Source organism: Botrytis byssoidea (assembly GCF_014898295.1).
Source record: "Botrytis byssoidea strain MUCL 94 chromosome Unknown BBYS_008, whole genome shotgun sequence".
NCBI classification, from domain to species: Eukaryota; Fungi; Ascomycota; class Leotiomycetes; order Helotiales; family Sclerotiniaceae; genus Botrytis; species Botrytis byssoidea.
The window spans coordinates 1,168,222-1,188,433 of record NW_024065849.1 but is presented as its reverse complement, the minus strand read 5'-3'; the positions used below and the strand labels follow the sequence as shown (position 1 = coordinate 1,188,433).

At 42.9% G+C, this 20,212-nt stretch overlaps 9 protein-coding genes across 9 annotated transcripts; 2 read left to right on the top strand and 7 right to left on the bottom strand.

The window, feature by feature from the left end:
- Positions 1–262: 262 nt before the first annotated feature.
- EAE97_004979 (uncharacterized protein) lies at positions 263–1,905 on the bottom strand (the record flags this gene model as incomplete). The annotated part of the gene is made up of 3 exons (XM_038875491.1): positions 263–1,354; positions 1,405–1,668; positions 1,726–1,905. The coding sequence occupies 3 exons, from the start codon at positions 1,903–1,905 to the stop codon at positions 263–265; spliced, it is 1,536 nt and encodes a 511-aa protein (XP_038733848.1).
- Positions 1,906–2,570: 665 nt separating this feature from the next.
- EAE97_004978 (uncharacterized protein) lies at positions 2,571–3,377 on the bottom strand (the record flags this gene model as incomplete). The annotated part of the gene is made up of 1 exon (XM_038875490.1): positions 2,571–3,377. One exon carries the CDS (start codon positions 3,375–3,377, stop codon positions 2,571–2,573), a length of 807 nt encoding a protein of 268 aa, XP_038733847.1.
- Positions 3,378–5,602: 2,225 nt separating this feature from the next.
- On the top strand, positions 5,603–7,170 carry EAE97_004977 (uncharacterized protein; the record flags this gene model as incomplete). Its single annotated transcript, XM_038875489.1, has 3 exons — positions 5,603–5,698; positions 5,940–6,647; positions 6,718–7,170. 3 exons carry the CDS (start codon positions 5,603–5,605, stop codon positions 7,168–7,170), a joined length of 1,257 nt encoding a protein of 418 aa, XP_038733846.1.
- A 1,133-nt stretch (positions 7,171–8,303) lies between these two features.
- EAE97_004976 (uncharacterized protein) lies at positions 8,304–8,945 on the bottom strand (the record flags this gene model as incomplete). The annotated part of the gene is made up of 1 exon (XM_038875488.1): positions 8,304–8,945. One exon carries the CDS (start codon positions 8,943–8,945, stop codon positions 8,304–8,306), a length of 642 nt encoding a protein of 213 aa, XP_038733845.1.
- A 274-nt stretch (positions 8,946–9,219) lies between these two features.
- On the bottom strand, positions 9,220–12,031 carry EAE97_004975 (uncharacterized protein; the record flags this gene model as incomplete). Its single annotated transcript, XM_038875487.1, has 6 exons — positions 9,220–11,217; positions 11,265–11,332; positions 11,381–11,509; positions 11,564–11,719; positions 11,772–11,787; positions 11,855–12,031. The coding sequence occupies 6 exons, from the start codon at positions 12,029–12,031 to the stop codon at positions 9,220–9,222; spliced, it is 2,544 nt and encodes an 847-aa protein (XP_038733844.1).
- A 673-nt stretch (positions 12,032–12,704) lies between these two features.
- Positions 12,705–14,737, bottom strand: EAE97_004974 (uncharacterized protein; the record flags this gene model as incomplete). The annotated part of the gene is made up of 4 exons (XM_038875486.1): positions 12,705–13,847; positions 13,975–14,205; positions 14,265–14,366; positions 14,549–14,737. The coding sequence occupies 4 exons, from the start codon at positions 14,735–14,737 to the stop codon at positions 12,705–12,707; spliced, it is 1,665 nt and encodes a 554-aa protein (XP_038733843.1).
- Positions 14,738–15,623: 886 nt separating this feature from the next.
- On the bottom strand, positions 15,624–17,366 carry EAE97_004973 (uncharacterized protein; the record flags this gene model as incomplete). The annotated part of the gene is made up of 6 exons (XM_038875485.1): positions 15,624–15,925; positions 16,182–16,373; positions 16,424–16,634; positions 16,690–17,005; positions 17,081–17,172; positions 17,232–17,366. 6 exons carry the CDS (start codon positions 17,364–17,366, stop codon positions 15,624–15,626), a joined length of 1,248 nt encoding a protein of 415 aa, XP_038733842.1.
- Positions 17,367–17,664: 298 nt separating this feature from the next.
- EAE97_004972 (uncharacterized protein) lies at positions 17,665–19,030 on the bottom strand (the record flags this gene model as incomplete). The annotated part of the gene is made up of 2 exons (XM_038875484.1): positions 17,665–18,826; positions 18,879–19,030. 2 exons carry the CDS (start codon positions 19,028–19,030, stop codon positions 17,665–17,667), a joined length of 1,314 nt encoding a protein of 437 aa, XP_038733841.1.
- A 292-nt stretch (positions 19,031–19,322) lies between these two features.
- On the top strand, positions 19,323–20,211 carry EAE97_004971 (uncharacterized protein; the record flags this gene model as incomplete). The annotated part of the gene is made up of 6 exons (XM_038875483.1): positions 19,323–19,369; positions 19,421–19,446; positions 19,501–19,589; positions 19,644–19,773; positions 19,824–20,099; positions 20,156–20,211. 6 exons carry the CDS (start codon positions 19,323–19,325, stop codon positions 20,209–20,211), a joined length of 624 nt encoding a protein of 207 aa, XP_038733840.1.
- Position 20,212: the final 1 nt, after the last annotated feature.

The following is a 20,212-nucleotide window of genomic DNA, read 5'->3' as shown; positions in this document are numbered from 1 at the left end:
TGGGTTGTTGAAGGAATATATTTCGAAGCTCGGGAGAGGGATAAGCGGCATCTACCAGTCATGTAATCAAGCGCAATGTTTAGGGACTTCAAGAATCAATCATAAAACATTAAATTTTTCATATGCCTAGTGTTTCCAAAGCTATTCTGCGACGTAAAAGATTATATCCAAAAATTCAATCAGCGCCATAATTTTCCTGCTCCCATAACCGTAAGATTTAACATAATTCATATCGCAGACATAACTCTCCCAAACGATTCCTTCATAGAGGCACATTATACCCCTTGAACTTTCGCGCTGGTATTCCTTGCTCAAATAGCCAGTCCAGCTCATCAAACTTCCTCCCGTTAGTTTCTGGAACTCTAAGCCAAACCCATAACGTTCCCAAGGTTGATGTCCCGGCAAAAATGAACCCAATCTTTCCTCTCAGGTTTGCTGAGTCTGGATTTATCAACAGTGGAATAGCAATATTCATGACAATACCAAACACACTCTGTACCACTATACCCAACCCAACTGTCCTGGAACGTAATGATGATGAAGGAATTTCAGCAAAGAGTGCCCATCCCATTGGCCCAATAGTCGAGAGATAGATAAACGAGAAAATGATTACACAAGCTACTTGACCATAAGCTGGTCCTTTGCTGGAATAATTAGGTAAGATATCCAATATACCAATCAGCAAGAGCAAGAATGTCAACATGGCTGTTCCGACAAAAGATGTAGAACGACGTCCACATCTATTGATAAGAAACCATGAACAAATCACACCCAATAATCCCAGGATCGTAACTCCAACTGATAATGTAAATGCGTTAGAGTCAGACATGCCAGCAAGTTCAAAGAAGTAACTCGAATATCCAACTGAGAAAACGACACCAGTAAGCTGGGCGACGGCGAAGATGCCCATCGAGATTTCGGTACGACGGAGGTTGGAACCTCGGAAACAATCAAGGTAGGTGGTTTCGGAGGAATTTTTAGACTCTGTTGAAATGATTGTTGTCATTTCTTCTGTGGTGTCAAGAGGAGAAGGATAGCCTAAACGAGCGAGGGTCGAGGTTGTGTTGTCCATGTGAGAATGACGGAGCAGATACCAAGGCGATTCGGGTGCAAATGGGAGACCGAGAAGGATGATTGTTGGAAAAATAAATTGAAGAGCAAAGGGGATTCTGTAGGCATTCGCCGAGGCAAATGTTCCTGTGCCCTTAAGAACGAGATTGCCCGTGAGTTGACCGATAGAAATGAGTAGTTGAACCCCAGAGGTGGTTAGGCCCCGTATAGTCGCAGGACATATTTCGGCAGCGTAGCTTGACGGAATGGTGAGAAACGCACCCAGGGCAAGACCGTTGATAAGCTTTGATATGTTAGTTCAATCCAGAGTTATAAAGGGGGGATCGATCTTACCTTGCCCACGAGTAAAACCACTGACGACCGAGCAAACACTTGCAGGAACACACCAATAATGCTCAATATGCACCCAAATCCCATCATCAACCGCTTCCCAAATCTATCGGCAAGATATCCAGTAGCAATGGCTCCAAATAATTGGCCAATGTAAGAGGCAGAATTGAAACCTGTTTGCCATTTTGAACTGATTATATATGCGCCTTTGTAATTGTATCCAAAATCACGCTCGAAAGAAGCAATTGATATAGCTCCACCAGATATCTATAGATACTGTTTAGCCATCGAATCGTGCATGTTGAATACCAAGTGTCTACTAACCTGAATATCCATTCCCCAGTTGACAGCTGCCAAGGCAAAAAATCCCGACCAAAACACCGCTACTTTGTGTCTCATCACCATCTGCCATGTCGAAAGTTTTTCTAGCTCTTGAGTTTCCAAACTCGCGATCTGGGTTACCGGCTCCTCGGAAACAACAACTACCTGTGTGTTCTTCATCATCATAGATTCATGAAGTCGTGCTCGAGAAAAAAAAAAGTGGTCGTGATCAGTTCATTTCCTGGGTATTGCCTATGAAGATATTATACGAATGCTGATCTTTATGTGGGAGCCGTGCTTAACGACGTAAAATCTGGGGAAATCCCGGAATAAAGTATATTCTACCTTTTATAGTCAAAAGCATTAGGGGATTAAAACTCAAGGTGAGGATTACTTATCAACTAGAACTAATGTTGTCAAGAGGCTGGGGTTTCTACAAAAGCCGGTGAAGGTCGCCCCTTGACTCTACATTCTTAGGAAAGGGGTCAGACACCTTTTGTTGAATTTGATTTGTTCTGGATGTTCGGCTTGCTGCATGAAGGTTGACATAAAAACTAAATTCTAAATAAGTGACCGCATTCTGGGGCTAGAAGGCTTCGAACTCTCAGACCGCGACAGCTAGAAGTTGACATTGTTCCATAAAAACTCTGAAAAGTGGACCAACCAATGAAATGCCTCAAGCTATTCCCAAATCTCTTTCGAAAATTTCAACTTCCTTGTAACAATTGTTGACAATGATTCAGGCTTGAACACTCAAATGCAAATAAACGTGGCTTTGGACGCCGAAGAGTTTGGATGATAAGTTGATAACGGGAAACTTCGCTTAAAAATCAGAAGTGCGCGAAGAGCTATATGGCCCCTGCAAATATCAGAAGAATGAGTCTCCCCAATTCCTTTTTTTCTATTTCCCAATAATCTTGTGCAGAGTTCATTAGATCTTGCTGGTCGAGACATGGTATTGTAGCAATGAATCGTTTGATAATATCAACATCGTGACCGCTCATCAACACAACCACTCGTAGCAAGATCAATACTCCGGCACCTCCTAGAACATGTGAAATCATTGGTGTAAGCCAATATGCTGTTTTGATGAATTCATAAAACAGTACTCCATCGTAGGCACCAAGTCTCCGATCTTCTAGCAATATGTCACTTATGGCCTGGAGTAGGTGCAAAATTTGTTCCGCTGCGAAACTTTCCATTTGCAGATCTCCCAGCGAGCCACAATGGTGCATATCATCAATGCGAGAAAACAGAGGATTCGCTATGTCACCGAATGAGACACCGAATGGATTTGGACAACATTGAGTTTGTTCCGAATTGCTTATCACTGCGCAAATCCATTGCCCAGCCTCTGAAAGCTTTTCACGATCATCAAAATGCTCGAATGTGTCCCCAAATATTTCCACAAAATCAATTCTCGGATTGCCTCTTTCACGAGCTTGATGGTGAATACCCGGTAGGTTGCGTTCAAGTTCAATTGACCGCATCGGTACATCAATTCCATTTGGAAAGCTAAGAACTACGGGAGGTGAAGCCCTTTCAATATGCTTGACGGGACCCTTGTGATGTAAGGGAGGAATTGGCAATGAATTCGGGGCGTAATGTCGATTATTCCGTAACCCAGCCGTGATAATTCCATGATAAGGAGCCATTTGAAAGACTCGGCATTGGCTTGATTCCTGAAAGGTTATTTTTCCAAAGATGAGGAAGAGGAATTGGGTGGACGGGGGAGCAGGGACACTTTGAATAAACTTGTATTCGCAATAAAGAGTGTTTGATTGTGTTATGCGCAGCAATGGAGGCAATCAGACACAAAGAGTTGATTAGAGTTCGAAGAGGTATCCATGAGCTTAATATAACAAACTTTGGTACAAACCATTCATACAAGCCACTACCATCACTCTCGGGTTCAAGTCACACAAGTGCAACTTCCAAGATGCAAGATGCTAGAAACACAAAACGTAAAGCGACTACTCAGTATGACTGGCTTAAGTTAATAGTCCACACCTCTGGTATTGGAGTGATCTGCCTTATTGTACCACGCAAACACTGGAAAAAACGCCCAGATACTATGTCGCTTGATAGCGGACATGAGATATGAGGCGGAATGCATATGATAACATATGATAATGGTGGTGGGTGAGAATGGGACACTTGACCAGCAATCACAACACAGTGTAATATTTTGTGTATGCAGAAGTAGGCTGATAAGGAGGTTATGTTCTAGAAAATTCCGAGGTAGCTGCGCTTCGGATGGTAGGATAAGTGTTGAGGGATATTGCCTACCGAATCAATTAGAGTATCGTATGGTCCTGAAACATTAGTCCAAAAATCATCAGCTCTGATGTTTGTTCAAGTCGAGGAAATATTATTGAGGTATGAGAAAGAACTCAGCCAAGAAAGAATGGACTGACTAAGCAGACATGCGTAGAGGGATCTTGATCACGTGTGTGTGAACCTCTCATTCAATTTTTGTTATTCACATTCATTTATTACTTCCAGTAACATTCGGAAGGTAGATCAATGCTATTCATCTACAAACCAAATATCGGAGTATAGTTACTGTTCATCAAGAACTCTGATCTATCAGCGCTTTTTGTAACAGGAAGTAGTGTCTGGTTACCACACATCGAATTGGGCCTATGGAGTGAAAGTTCACCCAACTCCCATCAGCATGAAGGTGCGTAAATACAAATGAGAGATCTATCATGGTCTTTGGTTATCCATAAGATATTTTGTATCCCAAACACGGTCTTTCGCTCTCACTTTCACGGCGATATATATCTCCGAGGTTTTCGTTCATGCTATGAAGCGACAACTTCTGACATTGGTGTCACCGAGGTTGTCTAGCAAATACACGTCCCTTATCACAGGTCTAAATAAGCTGGGCAACTGAGGTCATATTAACGCAGTATAATCTATGTCCAGTCTAGGAATTTTATGTGTCATGATCGCGATGTTTCGGTGGTGGCGGTTGGAAGAGCTCGCCATTCCATGCTATCTCTAACCCTTCAATGATTAGGCTGGGTTTAAGAATTGCTTTAACCTCCTCACAATTCATCTTTTCCTTCTTGATTTATCCAGAAGTGTGCATCTTCAAACCTGTTGCTTGTCGACCAGAAGTTTCCGGGCGGATTACCGGTGCCGCAACTCAGAATTGAGGGCATCGAAATCATGCTGGCTGTTCTCCATCTTTCGAATATCAGTTCAAAGGTTAAAGTGAACCAAGATCAGTAGGTATTTCATTCATAAGTACATAAGTACATACTGAATAGTATAAAAAGATGCTGAATTTGATACATGTATATTGGAATGTGACTTTATCAACATTGTATGCAAACTTCACAACAAAATTATTCGCGAGCCCTCTTGAATTCTCATACATCTTCCTACCAATTCCAGAATTCCGAGTATCTTGCCTGTCGTAGCCTGCTATGCTCCTACCCGAACCCCTTGCTAATTTTCAGTCTCCAACCAATCACAAGTCAAGATTGCCAACTCCCAAAAGCAATAACAAGATAAGTAGGCACCAAGAATGAATAGTTGCCTAGCCTCAGGCTTTGTAGCTCTCACTTCAAACGCGGTCCCTCACGTCCAGAACCAATTCGGTGACTTCGAATAATTCTTAACAGCTCTCAGTAAATCCTTCAAGAACTTGAGAAATATCGGGAAGTCTCTTTCCTTTATTTCCCTTGAGTCTGACTATCTAGTGATTTTCTACTGAACTTCAAGATATCTACTTAAGCTCTGATTTGTCAAAACTGACCGTAAAACCGAAAACCGAAAACTACAAACAACCAAGTACCTGACAAAGGCCAAAAATCACGGCATATCACGCAAAATTTCCAACAAGTCCTCAAATTTCATACCTCTCAACATGTCTTCTGAGTCTGACAGTATCTCTGTCAATTTCAGAGCTGAAAGTTCCCCGATGCGCCCTGCTACACACGAAGTTTTGGTAGATGGATCAGATGTAAGTTTTGCGATTTTTTACCCTTAATTCTTGCAACAAACATCCTCTCAAAAATCTTCTGGTCAGTATATCCCATAATTTGAAAAATTGGAAACACTTTTCATGCAAATCAGCTTTAATTTCGATGGCCATCGTTGCCAAATACAGCCAAGCTGGATAGCGTCAGATCAAATTCTTTCCAGTCTTTCTCCCCACTCCATATCCTAAAATATGATCTCAGAATTGACTCGTTATACTTTAGAGCCCCTCACCCCAAAAGTCATCACCAAACAAGTCTTCAAAAAATAAGAACACCACACCGAAGAAACAGAAAATAGCAGACAAAATGACAAAAGTCCCGACTATTGAAAAAAATGAAGATTCTTCTGATGTCGAATATCCCGGTCATGAGAATAGACTCAGCTCATCAGAAGTCAGCACTACGTATAGAAAGACTCTTTCTAAAACAAAGACTGTCACCAAGGACGAAGATGGTGGTGATGATAATGATGATGACGACGAAGAAGATGCCAAGGGAACGGTCACAAAGAAACCCGCTGTTGCTCCCAAATCCAAGCCTTCTACAACCAAAAATCTAAATGCCAAAGTGAAGGAGGAAACCGAACCATCAGAAGACGCATCTCCAAATGTATCTGATGCTGACACCAAAAAGGCTGCACCAGTTGCTAAGTCCAAAAAGAGACCTGCTGCTGCCATTTCCACGGCCGCCGGAGCTCGCAAGAAAGCCAAGCTACCAGCAAATGCCTACAATCCCGAATGTTATGCCGATTTGAACAGGGAAGACAAGTTATTGTTTGATCTCAAATCCGAAAGTCCAGAGGCTTCATGGAAGGAACTTGTTGTTCAGTTTAACCTGGAGATACAGGGAAATCCTGAGCTTAAATCTGATGCGCTTAGAAAAAGATGGCCAAGAGTCAAGGCTGCAGCGACTGAAATCAAACACGGTGATGTATGTTGATAGCTTGCGCTTTACCCGTTAATTTCTCAAACGCATTGTAATTGCTAACTTCTGATATCAGATTCAAAAGATGTGCATCTCCAAGCAAGACATGGAAGTCCAACTCGAGAATACGAGAGATGAGCTGTTGGCAAAATTTGAAAGAGAGAGAGAAGCTGTGTTGCGAAAATTCAAGACTGAAATGTGGACTGAAATTGCTAAGAACGTTGGCCAAAACGGTGGTAACGAATATGAACCTGCTATTCTGCAAAGAAAGTATGAACTCTATAAGCGTCAGGGTCGTATCGATGACAACGATAGATACTTGGCATGGACTGAGGAGGATGAAAATAGCGTGGAAGCAGAAGCGCAGGATGACGAGGAAGAAGATGCCAATGAAGAAGAAGACGACGACGAAAAAAACGAAGATGATGACGAAGAAGAATCCGGCGCCCAAGAGGACGCAAATGGTCAAGATGAGATCGAAGTCGACATCAAAGGAGAAGACACCAACATGTCTGAAGCCGATGCTTGAACAACACCAGAATTTCGGCCACTAGTACCTGAGAGTAGGCCAGACTTCATAATGAAGAAGATTCAATTTGCGTGAGTATATTTCGCGGCAGAAAAGCCTTAGTATCGCTAACTTTCAAGAAAACAGAGCTACTCACTCCTTTGCGTTGCTATCGAGATCTTACATTACAATGTCACCCGCTTCTCCTTCAATCTGCTTCTGAGTGTTTATTGGTTGGGAAGTACGCGGTTCATGATGCCTTCACTACTTTTTCATTAGACCGCATGGGAATTTTCATGGGATCTGTGCCATTTTTTGCCTCGACACTGGCGCGTACTGGTTGCTTTGATTTTGATTTGGAGGTGGCGGATAATGATGGGATGCAGAATGGAAGCATTAGCTAAGACTTGAACTTCATCAAATTGCCATAGCACGAATGAAATTGTTTCAGTCTACGAAAGAGATAATATCGTGAGTATCACAGATTGGCTTGCTGTTGTGATGACTCTAGCACATTCGATACATCTAAGATGATAGATGATCCAAGCTTATTTCGTCTTCTCCCCGAGGTACCTAGGGTGATCTCGTGTCTTGTCTAAATTTGATATAAAAATGACATCTATCCCGTCTCATGATTATGCCTAAATATCTTTGGATTATAGTGTTATTTCGCACATTTTGACATACCACCTGATACTAAAGGCTCACAAACTTGAGAATCCATGATTTATTTCAAGGAAATGCCAATATAAACAATATACCATCCCAAGTAGCGAGGTTAACATATTTCAACATCATCCTGACTCATACCATAAGAGTTCGAGACCGGATGAATGTCGATTAATTTATGGCAAATACCTCAACTTAAGGCTCATTAGGCTCTTGACCATTATACAAACCAAAAAAGTCTATGCAAAGAACTTCCTGTCGTGTTAACACATTGCATTTGAGAACAAACTCATAAACTCATGTCCCTACCCTCTCCATTACACCGATCAAAAGATTCCTGCTCTTTCTGGCTCATAGCTTAAGGCCCGCCGCAAAAATTGCACCAAGAATGCACATGATCATCCCTTCCAGCCAAACCTCCCGTTTTTCATACCCCAGAAGAAGTACGCCACGTCACCTGCACCATATCACCTCTCTAATTCCCATCATACCAACCCCGTCATCTGACTCAACTCCGACTCCCATGAATCCACTCCCTCCCCAACTATCGTCTCGACCATCGACCAACTATCCAAACACTGCACTCCAAATCTCTCACATAAAACCTTCACATATCCCTCCTTCCAAAACCCCTTTTCTACACAAACAATCACCTTCTGTCCTTTCTTCTTCAACGCCGTCCCCAATTCAACCAATGCTGTCCCTCCCGCCCCTATTTTTCCAGCGCGGACATCCGCTCCTATGAGTCCCACTACAACAATGTCTGCCAACTCCAAGCCCTCCAGTTCGAAATTTACCTGTGTAACAAATCTGTCATCTGAAGGATCTTCACGCCAAGTCGAGTCCCAGGCGGGATTGAAGGGATCAATTATTGTGACTGGTGCAAAGCTGCTTAGTTCGTTTGTAGCATTTTTATTATCTGTAGATGTGGAACGAGAGCGAGCTAGGAGGCGATCTGTGAGAACCTCTTGCCAGCGGCTCTCGTCTTTGTTGTAGTTGGTGGTGCCAGAGAGAAAGATTACCGGGTGGGGTAGATTGTGGGGTTTGGCGATTTTGCCATTTCCGATCAAGTCTGAAGAGGGGGTTAACAGGATGTCTCGGTTTGGCGACTTGATGGATGTTGACATTGCGCTAGAGATGAGTGTGTTTGCGTACTATTCCGATGTTGAGTTAGAAGATGATGTAATATTGCCGGACAATTGAGGCTATAGTTTGTTTGATCTGCGTTGCATCGCATCCGCATCCGCATCTGCATTTGTCCATTGGCCAATCACGAATCCTTAAACCTAGTCATATCACGAGATTCGTGAAACATGCATCCCATGTAAACCTCCATTCTATCATACTCTTGAAGTATATAAAGTATAAATTCAATCATAAATAATCTTATCTCCAATCTATTTATCGATCCTCTAATTCAACTTCATCATCAAATTCGTCTTCTGTCCCGTCCGTTATATGTTCATTTCTATGATCTTGCGGGAACCTTGGGCTCCCTCTCCTTCCTATCGTCTCTCCACTTGCGAGTCTAATTCTTCCACCGCTAGCACTATGTACTTTATTACCCACCCAAGTTCCCACACTTCTCATTACACCCCATAGCCTTTCCTCATTGTTTGATAAGACGGGACCTCGTTCTTCTCTAAATCCTTCATTGGCTTCCACTTTGAATTGGTATTTTAGGACGTCTTTAACAGTGACTAGGCCTTCTAGTTTCCCGTGGTATTCGATTAAAATTACTCGAGGTCCGATCTTTTGGAATAATTCCATGACAGTCTCCAATGGTAATCGAGGATGGACAGTAACGGGCGTAGAATCTATGAAGCGACTGAAATCGACCGATGATGATGCCATGCCTTCGAATGTTGTAGAGGCTGCTGGTGTAGTGGGAGTCATGGGATCATGAGTGGAATTGTTGTTCGGAGGCGAAAAATAGCATTTTGCCGAAGGAGAGATAGTTCTATCTCGTTTAACACGATCGATTGCATACCTTAATTCTGTCCGGCCAATGTATCCGACTAAAATATTCGAAACACGATCTTCAACTATCGGGAATCCTTGGTATCGATCTTCTAGGAGCAACTTTTCCAAGTGCCTCATTGTATATCCAGTTGTCGGTAAAATGACCACATCGCCTGTCATGACTTGAGATACTGGCACACCGAAAGTATGCTCCTCTTTATTATCGAGGAAAGGAAATCCGTTGAACCAAATCATGCGGTCCGCTATACCACCCTTTCCAAAGAATTCAGAGACGGCTTTCGTCACGCCGACAACAATCATAGTTGGAAGAATATAGGTAGTCGCACCTGTAAGCTCGAACATAATAACGACGACAGAGACGGTAATGTGCATGATTCCACTCAGAGCGGCAGCTGCACCAAGGAATGCATAAGTTCCTGGTGTGATACAGGGCACATCGGGTTGACATGCAGCAAAAAACACGGAGGCGGGATATGCTTCATGAATCGCCTGGACGAGAATGCCGATAGTACGACCAAAGGATGCTCCAATTGCCATGGATGGGACGAAAATTCCAGCTGGAACTTTGCATCCATATGAGATGATTACGAGGAACATTCGGATGATTGTTGCCAAAGTCAATGAAAAGACCATCTTCCATCGGTTCTCTTTATCACAAAGACCATTGTAATCCTCCGCACCTTCACATTCCAAAAACAAAATCTCCATACTCTCAGTCATATCGATTCGTAAAAACATGTTCGGATAGCAAATCAGAGCGGTTCCAGTTGCGAGCAAAGTCGCTTCAAGTATTGCATATTTGGTGAGATACTTCTTTCGAAATGCTTGTGCTCTCAGATTCCACTTGATCATAAATGCTCCATAAAGTCCACCAAATATACCTAATACGATGTAGAAAGTCACCTCGAAGAAATGCCACTCACGATCATAATGAACTTGAAACATGACAAGTTGGCCTGTTCGGAATGGGTTCATTGCCGCAAGAACAGCTGTTGCAACCAATGCGCAGAAATAACTTCGCCACATAGTCTTCAGGGGGAAGTATGAGGACATCTCTTCGAGGGAAAACAGAACACCTCCTATTGGGCTACCAAATGCCACAGCAACGCCAGCTGCTGCACAAGCACTTAAAATTTCCCGAGTTTTGGAGGCATTTCGTTTATATTTTTCGAAAAGTCTGGAGATAACATTGCCGGTACATACGGCATAATGAACACTTGGTCCTTCTTTACCTACTGATAAGCCAGATGCAATTGCTAGAGGGAGTGCAATTGATTTAATAATCAAAGTCCAGAATCCGAGAAATCCTTTCATGACAAATCCAGCGATGATACATTTTATCTCAGAAATTCCAGACCCAGCTGCATAAGGAGCAAATGATCTTACGAGGCTTGCTGAAGTCAATGCGAATATCGTCTGAAGAGGTCAGTATCGGTGCGACTAAATCAAACGAAGATACGTACAGCAAATAAAGTATATATCACATAATTGACTGGTGGGAAAGAGCTCCACCTATGCCAATCATCACATCCTATGCTTAATTAGCACCGTATTTTTCAACTTCTGGTCATAAACATGCCTGTATCTTCCCCCCAGCAACAAAAGCTCTCGTTGAGGTAAAATCCAGTCTTGCAATATCCCAACTTAATATCTGAAAGCCATTCTGTGATTATATTCAAAAATGCAGCATTGAGACCAATTGCAGCGCCTAAATGTTTTGCATCAGCATATTACTTTTCACCACATTTATACCATTGCGTACCTATAATAGTAACCACAATCCAAGCTTGCGCCGCATCATAAGATTCCCATAATTTATATCTCCAACCCGCATGTCCCCCTCTTTCAAAGAAGCCCGCGGTTTCTCTCTTTCGAACTTTCCTTCGTATTTGTTCTTTCGCCGCATCTTGAACCCAATCTTGAGAAGTGTCAACTTAGTTGTCGCAAACTGCATGCAAGAGGGGTATTACCTATAGTCGTGAAATCCTATAGAATTATAATTAGCGCAAAGCTTCCGGAGTGGGCAGTGTTAGTGCATAAGGTAGCATCATACCTCATAACGTTTGATTTCCTCAATTTCCTCATCTATCTGACGTTCTGCGACGTTCGGCACATTGGTAGCCTCGCCCTGTTCAGCACTTGAGACGGCAAAGGATAGACGATGGGAGAAAGAGGGACGTTGATGGAGGCGCGCTGATGGCACAGAGAAAGAAGATGATCGTGAGTTCATGGCCCCATTTGTACTGAAACCATTGTGCGGATGCTGTCATGATACATAAGAGCTCGATGTTCGAGATGGCTTACTGAGGGCAATCGGTATATGCGGTCGCTAGCGTCGGGTAAATGCACTCGGTAGTCAGTCTTTCTATCAGCGAAATAACAAGCGGAAATCAGCCACCATTTGAAAGAACGTTACCATTTCAGACCTCCCGTCTTTTTAACATCGTATTAATTAATAAGAATTCCAATTCTCAATATGAAAAATATCCAAAATTCTGTTTAGTCTCCTTAGATTTTAATATTTATTTTGAATTGACTTAATAATTCAACATATAAGTGATATTGAGATAAATTTCAAAAAGATCAGTTCCCACCTGATTTTTCACTTGCGTAGAAGATCAATCTCGCTTTATGATCACTTCGTCTAGATTTTGACGCCCATAGATTAGTTGCATCTTTTCCTGAGATCACGTCGAGAAGATTGGATACCGATAGCTTTGAGTAGTCTCATCCAATGCAGATCAACATTTCTCTTCAAATACATCTTAAGGTTAATGTTCAATCTTGAGTTGAAATGCTAGGTACCATTTGATATTTCTACGTGCTTGCTAGCTACCGTAAATTCTCTTCTTCTTCCTAAACTTCTTGCCGCATGCCACCTTAATTACAGGTCGTTCGTGCCACTATTTGAAGTTGTGAGCTGTACATGCTCTGTAGCTTGCTTCGTCCGAAAGTGTCAAGTCTCTCATACATTCTGGGTAATGCTTATCACCATTGACGCATTTATCTTCCGGGACCTGATCATTTTCCAGTACTTTTTTCCGGCTAGCTCGACATATTCTCCGGAATCCTGAAGCTTCTCTGCTTTCCCCAATGACGTGGGATGGGCGTCTACATGCTTTATTTCCACAAAGCTTGTTCTTAGTGAAATTGCTACCACTCGAAATGTAGCTCGCCTCCAGAGCTAACAAGCCTTCCTTGGGTGGCATGCGATTTGAAATGAGCAAAACGACCATCTCATCCAGCATTAATTGCCACTTATGAGTCATTAAGCAATGCAGGCAACCATATTTGAACTCGATTGTAGCAGATGCTATCGCTCCCTCTAGAATGCATTTTGTCGGGTCCGGAAATGCCTTGCTTTCTAGAATCAAAAGATTTTTGCGAATGGTAGCGAGAGTTGATTTCTCTTGAATACCTCTTCTGAAACACTCGCCATGATGAGGAGGAGATCTTTCTCCCGAAACCCTTATATGCGACTTGGATTTTTGGAGAATTTCCTCTGCCCATGCCATCTTCTTAACCCGCCACGCCTTTTCGTTCACGAGAGGTGAACGGTTTGGTTCTTGTTCGTTTGTAGAATCGTAATGATAGCCATTTGAGGACCTTTCAACCAGACCATCATCCACAGAGCCATTCTTTGCAGAAGCGTTCTCTGCAGCAATACTTTCTGTGTCACCGTTCTCTTCCTTCGGCTGGAAATAATCATGAGCATCGACGTCGGCTCCATCATCATCATCATCATCATCATCATCATCAGAAATTTCGATAACCTCCAGCTTGCGCTTGATACCGCTACCAGAAGCACTCTTTTCCGGGTTAGTCGTGGCTTTTCTGACGTCAATTGCTTCTCCCTTCATAGCGGCTGTGATTTCTTTGCTTTCAGTATAGCTCAGTACTGTTGTCCTTGCAATGATGGTTCCTGTCTGTATTGCTGCTAGGTCCATGTTGCTTTTGCTTTCGTTCGAATTTGTGACCCTCTGGGTTTTATTGTCCTGACTGTTATTGCTCATTCGAGCGTGCTGTATTTCAGTCATCGTCGTCTTCTGTGTATGTGAGCTTGCGACATTTCATATCATGCCGCCACGACCATGCAATATCTTTGCCTTTACTTTGGCTAGACTGAATATGCGGCGACCAACATGAAGTTGGACCTTCCCTGGACTCAACAACCTTTGCCGGCTTGTTTGATGGTAGCGTAGCTTTAGCTTCCTCGACTGCATTCACAATAGTGGACGCCCCCTCTCCATTTTCCGCAACCCCCTTACTTTGGCTTTCACCTCCACCCGCCACTTCTTCTAGTGTGGACTGCTTCTGCGTCGTCTCATTATTACTTTTCTCAATACTCTTGCTTGATGTGGCGGCTCCTTGCATAGTAGGTTGAGCTGGAGTACCAGAACGGAACTTTATAGCAACGTATGTTAACTGCTTATTGAACACACAATGAAGAAATTTGAACTTACTCTGGCAAGAACCCTCAAAGCTTTAACCTGGTCGTTTTCTGCAATCCAAAGGGCAAATTCAAGAAGTCCCACTGCATTCCCTTTATCACGTCGACTTTCGAACTAAGTTCATAATTAGTATAGTTGATGGTGAAAGTTTTGAAAGACTCATATAACGCGTAAATGCCTCGAATCAGGGGAAAAGTCCACAGGTAATCTGGACATCTCGAATCGTGTGTACACAATGAATGATATCAACATGCCACATCATTCAGCGCTTTCAAATATCATACCGAATCACTCACCCTTAAAAGCACATCTGCAGCCTCCCAAATGGATCCATTCGTATGAAAGACAGCGAAACGAATCAGTTCATTATCAAATCCCAACTCCGCAACATTTTCGACGTTCAACTGAGAATCTTCTTGGGCAGGCAGCTCTGAGGCAGCTCTATGTGCTAGAGGCTCACTTGCGCTTTTATTGAGGTCAGACATGGCGAGTTTGTTCTAATTGGATGGTCAAGATCAATTGAGAAAGTCAACTTGTTTTCTCGCTAGATACGTGGCGTGGATCTCTTGCGGGATAATTGTTCAATGTGTTGTCGTATCTGCTTCGACAAAGTGGGCGGAGAACTCGAGGCTGGTTTTGGTTCAATAGGTTGAAAGGTTCAGTGTGCGTAATGAGAAAAGGGTGGGGAAGAAGGCGGTTGAGGTTGGAGCAGCGAGAAAAGTGAACCAAATATGGAAAGGGGGGCGAGAAAAAAGTGAATATCTGATTAAAATTTAGCTATAGCGTTCTATCACTTATATCACTTCCACCGATATCGTATAGCATGATTAAGAACGTCGTTGCATGTCTTAAAAGTCATATAAATTGTCGATTTATTGGATGTTTAGAATAAATATACAAGGGAAGCTTTATGCACCTCGCTTAACACAATAATCCTCGATACCATCCTCCATATTGGGTGATGGTAGGCTACCATAGATAATTTTTTCCCACGTCATGATGCCCCTAATACCATATAAACACACAAGCACTCCTGCTAACACCGCAGAAGACACAAGGCCTTGCCGTTGCCGGAAATGGAATATCGTAACCCATGCAGACCTCATGACCAAACTGAATAATAAAACTCGTAGCAGGAAGAGGATGTTGTAATGCGCCGAAGACCAGCTTCGAAGTTCTCTTAAGTACAATGCACCGGAGGAGTGTTGTTTAAACTGAGTCGGGGCGATTTCGAATTAAAAGACTCTTCACCTAGTTCGAACGTCAAGGAGATTGCTCAGTTACCAGGCAAATTTCCAATGAAACTTTATTTGGTCTCGAAGTGAGTGATGATGCTGATAATTAGACCAAGCCAAGAGCAAAAACCGGGAATCATTCTACAGGACATGGGAGTTTCCATGTGACGCCTGACATGCGAGCTGGTGTACCAACAAGTTTGGAATGAGTACTTTCCTTTGTTGTTGGACCAGTAGGTAGACATGGAGGGTTATGAGGAAGACGACCAGTTCCACCTTGAAAACAATAACTAAGTCTGTTCCAGGCCTTGACGCGACATCCTCGACGTGGTTCAATACCAGCTGTGTTCTCATCTAACAAGTGCGATGGACGGGCACAAGACTGGTTATCACAAATGGTATTGCGATAACTCCGATGGAACCACGAATTAACCTCATCTATTGTGGGGGAGCTTTTCCGTGCATCAATAGGGCCAAATTTTCGTAGAGAAACTTTTCATTTGTGCTTACCTTTAACACAAGTACATCCGTTGGTAAGAACTCTAATGTCTGGATGAGATCTGTCACGACGCTTTTTAACCAAATATGAATACTTGCTGGGGAAGAATTCTTTCTCAATACCCATGATATGCTGATGAATAAAACTCCAATCCTCGTCGATTTTTATCGCTTTTTATCGCTTTTATGAAACAACCTTGGTCTTCAACCACTCTGGTCGACCGAGGTCCATGGCGTGGCCGAGCTGTAAGTGGTTTTTGGAGGTGTCGTAAAAGACTTTCTGCCCCTTCATCGGGGGATTCGTTGGGGTCATCGTTAGTTCCCAGCTCAGTCATTCCTTCACAGGCCTGGTCATGAGCACACTCGAATAATGTCTTCTTTTTGTTAACTATGAAACATTATCGGCATGGTGTCCAAACGATACAGAGGTTGACGCACCTGACCTGATGTTTCCGATAAGCTCTTGCAGCTTACCACCTTCATCGTCATCATCAGCAGCAGCAGCATAATGATCATCAGAGGAGTTATCGTCGAAGGGGTCATCAAGATCAGCTCTAGTACCACTGCCATCATCGTTATAATCATTATTGCCAGCACCGACACCTTGATCATCAACGACATTCGATTCATTCTCAATGGGGTCGATTGTCTCGTCATTTTTATCCGTCAACAAAATCGTTCTCTACAGTTTCTTCAACTTTCACCTGAGTGTCCACGAGTGTTGCGTTAGGTTTTGAATTGTTTGGTGAAACTCTGTGTGTGGAAGGATCCAGAGTTCTCTCTGTTTTGATACCATTGCCAGTCAGATAGACAATCTCCTTGTCGTGTTCCATTAGAACATTGGTTTTCACAGCCACTTCGCCACTCGCAAGAGCTTCCACGACAGACTCATTGAGTTTCGTTCTCTTCGGCACACTTGCTTGCGAGACAGAAGTATGGACATTCGTCCTTTTTATACCATATCGAATAGGACTGGTGTGTTGCTGGTGGCTTTTGCTTGGCCGCAGGTTTTTGTTGAAACTAGAATCTTGTTAGCTGAAAGTTTGTAAGGATCAGTTGACGCTTGAGCAATAAAAATATGTTTCAGCTATTGACTTCACGGCCTGGACGCGGTTGTTAATTGATGCCCACAGGGCAAGGTTAAGAAGACCCGAGTTGATATTGAGTTGGTTGGGCCAGGACTCGAACTGTTTCCTATCTCAGAATCTCAAATTCAAAGCAAGATCAGGGGACGTAAGCTACAGACCTCTAGCAAATTGTCTACAGCGTCGAATAAATCATCATTTGAATGATACACAGCAAAATCGGCCATTTCTCGATCGAACCCTAAGCTGTAGAGCGTTTCAATGGTCAAGTCACTATCTTTGGGAGAAGTCGCCATCTTGTGTTTAGGCATGGGTAGTTTTGGAAGGTCGGCGAGAGAGGTGTGGTGTGGTGAACTACAACACCCAAGAGAAGAAAGACGAGCCGACAAGCCTGGTGAATACTTTTGAAAGCTATCAAAATTGGCTAGCTGTTAGAAAAGGGAAGAGTGTCTCGACGCCTACAATGCTTTTTTCTAAACAAACAAACACACATGCAAAATCTAGCAGGCAAATGTTGGTAATAGGTTCTATTGTATATTAAATAACGTGTTGTCACGTGAAGCTGCAGTTTTCCGCCCATCTAGGACTTTCTCCTCAATGTAACATGAAATCCTTGTGGGTCCACTTCTCTGTAGCCTTTCTCTTTGCTTTCTTTGCGAAACTAATAGGACGTCTGCTCTCGACTTTTCCGCGAACCAACATATTTCTGTACCTATCTTTCAACAAGTTACCCTCGGGTTTCAGTAACCTCAAAGATTCTTGCAACTCATCTGGTAGGACGAGCTCAAGATCCCTCTCTGGCAAAGAAATCTTTCCCAATTTTCTTCTTCGCAGTTCCATATCATCGCCTTCACTACTATCGTCTTCCACAACCGTCAACGAGCGAGCCTTTTCTTTCTCCGCAAGAGCCTTGGCCAATTTCTTAATTTGTGCAGCTTGTTCCTCTTTCTGTTTGTTATGAGCAGCCATTTTAGCTTTCCTTTCCTCTTCCTTTCTCCTCTTTATCCTATTTCGCTGAGCTTGAGTTTTCCTCTCAGGCCTCTTAGCGTTCAAACGAACATCTTCTGCGCCACTCTCAAAACCTTCCCAAGCAGAATCTTCTTCCCACTCTGACATATCTGCTCGCGCTTCCGCAGCTTCTGCCTCGGCCGCAGATCTATTCGCAGCTTCTCGCTTTTTCTGTTCTAACTCAATAGCAGCCAATCGTTTCTTCTCCGCCGCAAGTTCCTTCTCTCCTTCAGTTGTTAATCTCTCTTCGTAATCTGTGAATACTGGATTATAACTGTATCCTCCTTCCGGCTTTTTGACTGCAGGAATGTCTTTTCCACTGGCTGCCAACGAGATTGGCTTTTGCTTCCATGAACGGGGGATTGTTGTCTTTTTTGCCTTCTCTAGAAATGAGAATCTTGGATCTTGTGTCGCTTCTTCTATGTCCTTCTGCTCGTCCCAAGGGTCGAATGAAGCTTCCGTGACTTCAACAGTCTTCTCTTGATGTCCATCGGCAATTTTGCGTAGTCGAGTAAGCTCTTTATGTGAGATATAACCGGTTCTTTGGCGCTTCGATTCGATAATTCCATCGGTAGTACCTTGTCCTGGGCGCTTCTTCATCGACACAGCTGGGACAGCAGAGCGTTGAGCAATGATTTCATCGGCTTTGAGTGGCTTGGAGGCTTTCAAGTATTTCTTCGGTATCGCAGCATCTCCAGCAGTATCCAAGGTGAAGAGATCAGCAGAATCCTTCTCAGCAATAACTCCACTGCAATTGCATTAGTGATATATCAATGATTGATTTACAGATGGTCTCTTACCCTGCAATCAATTCATCTCTAACTTCATCCAAACCTTCTTGGACTTCTGTAACATCGACATTCTTTCTCCAAGCCTTCTTTCCCTTCCTTGACTTTTGATTGTGTTGTTGAGGAGCATCTTTTGAGCCCGCAAGTGGTTTAAGGACAGGCATCTTGTTACTGTTGTGTTGCTGAGACTTTCGAAATTCTGGCGATTGCGAGAAAAATAAATTTGAGATTACGATAATTTTTCTGATAGCTACGGTAGCCTGTTCGAGCCAAAGGTCCAGCCTCGGCCGCCTCCAACAATTTACGGTCAGGCTATTGAAGCAAGCTTCTGAAAGTCGTCCTCCTTTGTTTGAAAGGCGATATCGAAGTAAATTTACGACTTTCAGAGATTCCCTGAAATCATCTTAATCAATTAATATAAACTTCTTGACCGTCTTCATATTCTGAAACTTCAAGATGGCGCAAGCAACTGGAACTTACAATAATCCCCTGAAGAAGTTCAAGTATGTTGTTTTCTGTCTTGTATAATACCACATCACTAATTATGATTGCAGATTGGTCTTCCTTGGGGAGCAAAGCGGTATGAACTTCATGCGGTATTCTATATGGTTGACAAGTTAATAATGGATTGCAGTTGGCAAGACTTCTCTTATTACACGTTTCATGTACGACTCTTTCGACAACATGTACCAAGCAACGATTGGTATAGATTTCCTCTCTAAAGTGAGCATTCTCCGAGCACCAAGTCCATAGCAATAAGTCTAATACTTTCTTCAGACTATGTACTTGGAAGACAGAACTGTGCGATTACAATTATGGGATACTGCTGGACAAGAGAGATTTCGAAGTTTGATTCCTTCATACATTCGCGATTCTAGTGTAGCCGTGGTGGTCTATGATATTTCAAGTACTATATTACAGTTGTCTTTCAAACTACACACTCTAATGTCTCGTCAGATCGAAAATCGTTCCAAAACACAAGGAAATGGGTGGACGACGTCAGAGGAGAACGAGGAAACGATGTCATTATTGTATTGGTTGGCAACAAGACAGATTTGAACGACAAAAGAGAAGTAACTACAAGCGAGGGTGAAGAGGAGGCAAAGAAGAACAACTTGATGTTCATTGAAACCAGTGCAAAACTGGGTCACAACGTGAAGACTTTATTCAAGAGGATAGCTCAGGCTTTGCCTGGGATGGAAGGCGCTGATAATGCAGCGACGCCGAACCAAAGTAAGTTTGAATGTGGCCAACGGTATTGGAGCGGCAGTTGCTAACCGTGGAAATAGTGATTGATGTTAACGTCAACCCAACTCCTGCAAGTCAAGAAGGATGTGCATGTTAAA